The 7,521-nt window shown below is 42.3% G+C and overlaps 1 protein-coding gene across 1 annotated transcript; it reads left to right on the top strand.

Annotated features, from left to right (window-relative positions):
* Positions 1-2,212: 2,212 nt before the first annotated feature.
* LOC134741861 (uncharacterized) lies at positions 2,213-4,202 on the top strand. Its single transcript, XM_063674753.1, has one exon. The coding sequence runs from the start codon at positions 3,194-3,196 to the stop codon at positions 4,154-4,156; it is 963 nt and encodes a 320-aa protein (XP_063530823.1). The 5' UTR covers positions 2,213-3,193; the 3' UTR covers positions 4,157-4,202.
* The last annotated feature ends 3,319 nt before the right edge of the window (positions 4,203-7,521 follow it).

Raw genomic sequence — 7,521 nt, 5'->3', positions numbered from 1 at the left:
TTCTTCACCCCGTCCTACTTCACCGACCTCACCCCGTGCATCCCCCCCTCCATCTCCTTCTAGGACATGGCACCGCTCTCCAAACCACTCCCCTACCCGGTATTCTTCACCACCTTTTCGTCGTGATGTGCGTTCCCCTACCCCTACCACTAGTAGAGATAGGCGTGCAGCGTCTCCACGCCCTTCTCGGCATGAAATTTATAAGGGCTCTCACCGCGAGAGTCAACATTAACTAGACAGCCCCCCTCCCCCACTCCCTTCTCGTGCTTCAATAATTATAAACCCGGATCTGGTCGTACTCGCTACTGCTGTTATTCATATGAAAACATCTAACGGATATTACGTTGAAGCACGGGCTCTGATTGATAATGGTGCCCAAGGTTGTATGATTACTTGTAACTTAGCCGTAACCCGGCTCAATGTGCATTTAACCCCTTCCCCCTCGTCGCCAATGGTACTTTATGGCATTGGAAATATTCCCGCCTTGTCAATACGCGATTGTATCCCTGTCACGTTCAAGCCTGTTCACTCCTCCTCACCACTTACTACGGTCACCTCAACTATGGTTGTAGATACCATTGCCGGTATCCACCCGGATGTGGAACTGCCCCTATCTGTCCGATCGGCAACACGATCACTGCACCTCGCCGATCCTTTATTTTATAAACCCGGACAAATAGATGTTTTATTAGGAGCCGATGTTTTTGGATCTCTTTTACAATCCGACGTAATTCAACTACAACCCTGTGGTCTAACAGCTATATCAACAAATTTTGGTTACATCCTATCTGGGCCAGTTACGAATTTCCCTACCTCAAAGCCCCCTATGACTGCCCTCTCTTTAACTCAAGTCGTTGAGCGATTCTGGAAAATAGAGGAACCCCCTGAACCACCTCAACCCAACCCTTTAGATATTGAATGTGAGACACTTTTTAAAACCACCACTACTAGAAACTCTGACGGTACCTTCGTAACCAGATTGCCCTTCTTAAGTGATCGTCCCTCCCTCGGTGAGACCCGCGGCATAGCTGAAAAAAGATTCCTTAACTTAGAGAAGCGGTTACAAATGAACCCACGGCTAAAATCAAAATATATTGAATTCATGCGCGAATATCAGAGTTTAAATCACATGTCAGTATCCTCCGTAGATTTGCGTTCAGTAGAGCATTCTTATGTACCCCACCACGGAGTATTTAAAGCTTCTGACAGTGAAAAGCTCCGCGTAGTTTTTGATGGCAGCAGTAAAAGCTCGAACGGAATATCTCTTAATGAGTGTTTACACACAGGTCCCAAGTTACAGCGAGATATTACCCACATACTTCTAAATTTTCGTAGGCATGCAATTGTATTTGTTACTGATATCCGTATGATGTTTCGAATGTCGTGGATACATCCCGAGGACAGGCGGTTTCAGTTAATTTTATGGCGCGAGTCCCCTTCGGAACCTCTCCTTACCTATGAACTTAATACCAATACCTATGGCTTGCGATCAAGTCCCTATATTGCGATTCGCGTACTTCTTGAACTGGCGGAACAAGAACGCTCCAAGTACCCTCGCGCAGCTGCGGTAATTGAATCCGACGTGTATGTTGACGATTGCCTGACAGGAGCCTCAACTCTTGAAGAAGCTCGTGACCTTAAAATTGAATTACAATCTGTAATGCGTGCCGGCGGTTATGAACTGCGGAAATGGCTTTCAAACAAGCCAGAATTGTTAAATGACCTCCCCCCTGATTACCTCCAACCCCTTCATACAATCCGAGATGTTGAAAACCCCCAAACAGTAGCGGTCCTTGGAGTCCAGTTCAATCCCGTGACTGATGCATTCACATATACGACGCGCGTAGACTGTGATAAATGCCCTACTAAACGAAAGGTGCTATCTCTGATAGCTCGTACCTTTGACCCCAGCGGTTGGATTTCACCCATCGTGTTTAAAGCCAAGGTTTTTATACAGCGGCTATGGCTTTCGGGCCTTGATTGGGATGCCCCACTTACTCCAGAGCTAACGACCGAATGGTTAACATTTACTGAGGAACTGATGAGTACCATACAACAGATTTCAATACCTAGATGTATTTTCCCCCCGAAACCTCAGACTTATACTTTACATGGTTTTAGTGACGCCTCAGAGGCCGGATTCGCTGCCGTAATCTATCTTCGCGCCGTAGATCAGCAAAATAATTCCTCCGTTCATTTGTTAATGTCCAAGACAAAGGTCTCCCCAGTTCGGACCCGTCTCACAATTCCAAAATTGGAATTGCAGGGAGCTGCGCTCCTTTCAAAATTAGTCCAACACGTTGTCTCCTGTCTGCAGAAGTCAATAGTGTTAGACGCCATCTATACTTGGACGGATAGTCAAATTACTCTTGCCTGGCTTAATACTTCACCACATGAACTTCAAACTTTCGAAGCTAATCGCGTATCTCAGATTAAAAATGCTGAAATCCCATCAATATGGAGACATGTTCCCGGCAGTCTTAACCCTGCCGACTGCGCCTCCCGGGGTTTATCCCCTCGTGCGCTCCTAAATCACCCACTCTGGTGGTGTCCGAAGTGGTTGCTAGAGCCACCATCTAGTTGGCCATCTGACAAATTGTGCCCGATCGCACAACTTCCTGGACTACGTTGTCTCTTAGTCACCAGTGCAAGTTGCATTCCAAGTCCTGACTTTCTCCTAGAACGCTTCAGCTCATTCCAGAAACTAATTGGCGTAACCGGTTTTATTCTTAGGTTTAATAAAAATGCTCGATCACCTAACCACCGGGATACCTCCCCCTTCCTGACTGCAACTGAAAGAAAAAATGCCCTTGTCTTCCTCATCAGGCTTGTACAAACTACCTCTTTCACCACAGAAATTGATCTTTTAAAACGTGGACTAACAGTTCGTTCCCCTATTCAAAAGTTAAATCCCTTTCTTGATACAACTGGTTTAATCAGAGTAGGTGGCCGCATACGGCACTCTGATTTACCATTCGATGCACGTCATCCTTTGCTTCTCCCAAAAACTGGTAATTTCGTGAAAATTCTAATCCTGCACTACCACATAGAAAACTCACATGCCCCACCTGGCGCGTTACATAGTATATTAGCCCGTGAATTTTGGATCCTGTCAGTTCGACGACTAATAAATAATACAGTATTTAAATGCTTGCCTTGTTATCGTTTAAATGCAATCGCGAAACAACCTTTCATGGGTGATCTCCCAAAAGACCGTGTAACGGTCGCACGTGCATTTAAGGGAGTCGGTACAGATTTTGCTGGCCCGTTTTATACGAAAGTACAAGCTGTACGTAACCGGAGACTCGTAAAAACCTATCTGTGTATCTTCGTGTGTCTTGCGACTAAAGCGGTCCATCTCGAGGTAGTCTCGGACCTGACTACCGAAGCCTTCCTCGCAGCACTCACACGTTTTGCCTCCCGACGCGGTTCACCCTCCCTTATACGTTCAGACTGTGGACGAAATTATGTAGGCGCGGACAATCATCTTATTGAAGTTCACAATTTCCTAAACCTTAACAAATATACAATAGGCTCAGAGATGGCAAAACGAAACATTACCTGGATTTTTGATCCCCCGACCACCCCTCACTGGGGCGGCCTATTCGAAGCGGCCGTAAAATCAGCAAAGGCCCACTTAAAACGAGTAGTCGGAGATACCCCCCTCACGTATGAAGAAATTACGACGGTTTTCACAAAAATTGAAGGGGCCCTTAATTCTCGGCCTTTGTGCCCCCTATCGCCGGACCCTAACGATCTTCAGATTCTGACACCAGGACACCTTATTATTGGAGAACCCCTTACTGCCATTCCTGAATATCCGCTACAGGATATTAAAACCAATAAGCTCACCCGATTTCAGCTGGTGCAACAGATGTTTCAACATTTCTGGTCACGATGGCAAACAGAATATCTATGTACCTTGCAGACAAGGCCTAAATGGGCATCACATACAGAGCCCCCCGTCGTTGGGGACTTAGTACTCCTTAGAGAAGAGAATGTTCCTCCGTTAGAATGGCGACGCGGTCGCATCATATCAATCCGTCCTGGGAAGGACGGCGTTGTGCGCGTGGTACAAGTCCGGACGGCTACCGGCGTACTGACCAGGCCCACCAATAGGATTATTCGTTTACCCGTTGATAAACCTGTCAATTAATCCATTCCAGAATGCAACAAATTCCATATGTATATATCTTTTCTTCTCTCGTAAACATGGTGATGTTTAGGGCGGGGGTATGTTCAAAATACTATCTATGTATGCAGATTTGTCCCCTCCCCCCCCTCCCCACCCCCACCCCCCACCCCCCCCCTCATTACCTACTTGCCCCTTTCTTAAACATATGGATTAGGTACAGTCACCTTAATATGTTACTTTTCGAAGGACGAAAAATATGTGACACACTTATTGCTCTACAAATAAGATCGTGTCAGATATTTTTGCGGCCTTCATTGTGTAACATATTATTGCCGGTGACTGTACCTGTCTAATGCAACTGCGCTAGACTGTATGTAGGTACGTGTACTGCCCCTGTGTGCGCAAATGTACCGCGAAGTTCCGAAAGCTCGTCGTTTTAGCGCGTCAGTAGTCAGTACCCGCTACGTGGCAGGGCGGGCGGACGCGCCGGGCCATTCGCCGATTTCCATACGTTTGTTTATTCAATTAGTCATCATAAACATGAACATTTATCCACATATACAACTTAAACAAAACAATCCCTGTCGGAACTGGTTAACTGTCAAATTGTTTTAAATTTAAATTATGTATGTTAATGATTTTCCTTTGTTTATCTCGGGCGAGTCGGGCGGCCAGGGGGATCCGGGGGTGGACGGATGTAAGCTAGTGGGGGTTTTATTAAATTGGTGAATACATATATAAGACAGGAACAGGAATACATATAATACATTTTAAACCTATTTTAAAATGAGTCGCATTTTTGCGTTCGCTTTGAGCGCATAACCAGAGACTGATACAGATGATATTCTATTTGTTTATATTTTATTAATACTTTACAGTTTTTAAATCAAATGTAGCTGCATTGTACATAAACCAGCATTTAGCTTTTCCATCTCTTGTTTCAAGTAGCGAGTTGGTACTTGTATTAGGGAATTTGTTAGTTGCAAAACAATTCACAACACATTAAAGTAAAACTCATAAAAATAAGTTTCTATTACAGGTAGGTTTCACCTTTGTGAAATTTACCCCTTTTTTTCTATGAATATTTTCAATTAATTTTCCAAAAAAATAATTTAATCGCGGTAACCGAAGACCATATTTTGATAAATAAGGTACCTATAAATATTTGTTTTAGTTCTAACTTCAGCTAAATATCATTTCATTTCATTTAGCCAACCATGGTGTTACAATGTTTTTACATATAATAATAGTATTATTAGAGTACAGCATGGAACTTGCTAGAGCGAGGCAAATCTTAAAATATAACTTAACCCAGAGAATAAATTATACAATTTACATTTAAAACTAATACAGATTTTCCGATCCGTCGTTCATATATTCTTCGAAAGTGTAAAAAGCTTTAGGTATCAAATATTGTTTTAATATTGTAACAAAAGTCGTGTATTTCTCTTCAGCTACTAGGTATACGACTAATAGGTAAGTTATTGTAGACTAGACTCTCATCGACATGGAATGTGGTCCGTTCGAGATCATTTTGAGTTTGGCTATTTCAATTGGCACATCATGGTGTCCGTGTGTGAATCCTTGTTTTGTGAAGCAATAATTTTGAAATCGTCTATGGCTGCAATACTTGCAATTTAAGTGTTAAGATATTACAGAACACATTTTACTAGCACGATATGACTGTATCAGAGCTCAGTCATTTCCCGACTGCGCACTAAGCTATTTTAAGCTTTAATTCAATTATCCGCGTTGGGCAGGCGAGGGCGAGGGTAAACCTCTTGCACTTTAAAGCAATTAAGTACCTCGGGCGGGGCGCCGGCGCGGCTAATGGAACAAAGTGGGAACAAATTATCGCGACTTTTAGTCTTCCTAACTACGGCCGCCTATTCATTCCTCCTACCTTGCAAATAGAACTATAGCCTATATTTACTTTACGAGCCTCTGTAGCCTAGGTAGTGATCAAAGCTGGAGTACCTACACTACCTACGCCGGGTTCGAATCCCGGTAAGGGCATTTATTTGTGTGATGAACACGGATATTTATTGTGTATACTAATTACCTATATCCCCGGCAATTACCCACAACACGAGAGTCTAGTAAATAGGCAAACAGTAGGTGCCTACTTGTATAGTCTAGAACAGACAAAAAAATATATATACTTACACATCATTGCCCATTTATACTAGAATAATTTTTGCCCGCGACTTCGTCTGCGTTTATCCAATCTGCTTTTTATTGATTCCCTATACAAAGTTACAAACATCCTTATTTTAGAGACAGTACGAGGATAACGCCTTGATGATAAAGTTTAAAGGCAATCGCCTAATTTGAGCATAATAGTGCAAGCCGTTCGAATTAAAAACCGCAAATCGATGTACAGGTTAGCCGTTTGGCACACGCATACTAGAGGTCAAAACAAAAATTTTGACCCCCAGTTCCTAAAAAAATTTCCCGGGGTGGTAACACATTATTTTTTTTGTATGGAATTTTTTTTTTTCCAAAACCTATCGTGTTATCATACGAAAGGGCTTTTTAAGGCGATTCTAAAAATATATCATATCATTACATTCCGGCCATTTATTTTAAATTAAAACAAAAATAATTTTCGAAACATATCAAGTTTGGGCTCCTCCAGATACGATATGGCTGATTTTTTTTAATACAATATACCACAAATGATACGTGAAATTGATATCCTCATATCCAACCCCAAGAAAGCAATTTTGAAAATAATATCATTAACAATTTTTTTTTTCAATTTTACAAAGTGACACAGTTCTACTTCAATACCTATTTCACGAGACTTATGGAACTGTACTGCAGATACGGTACATATTAATCATAAAATGATACGTAATATCCATATATCGAACGGGAAATACCTCTTTAACCCTTTAACTGCGCCTTTTCATCAGTTGGTATTAGTTTGAAAATCGGTGCAATTGATCTTTATAGTCCATGTAAATCCATATCGCTTGAGAAATGACGGACTTCTGAGATAAGAAACATAAACACGTAGGTACGGGTACGACCTTTAAACCTTCAAGAAAAGGGCGTACTCCCATCTTAAATGCCGGCAACGCACTTACAACCCCTCTGGTGTTGCGAGTGTTCATGGGCGGCGGTGATTGCTCACCATCAGGTGATCCGTCTTCTCGTTTGCCTCCTATATCATTAAAAAAAACAAATTACGAACCTCCTTCTTTTGAAATTTTGAAGTCGGTTAAAAAGACGCAAAATTCAAAATTTGATTTGGATATTGATCCTTCGCGCTTACATTTTTCAAATGTTGCCTTTACACCTGATAAAATTATTAGGTTGCCGACTAGGTATTATACCTACCTATTTGTTACCGTAACGAAGACTTTCATGTAAGTATCTTG

Source organism: Cydia strobilella, chromosome 5, assembly GCF_947568885.1.
Source record: "Cydia strobilella chromosome 5, ilCydStro3.1, whole genome shotgun sequence".
Classification (NCBI taxonomy): domain Eukaryota; kingdom Metazoa; phylum Arthropoda; class Insecta; order Lepidoptera; family Tortricidae; genus Cydia; species Cydia strobilella.
Note: the sequence above shows the minus strand (reverse complement) of the source record. Positions and strands in the feature narration are given on the sequence as shown.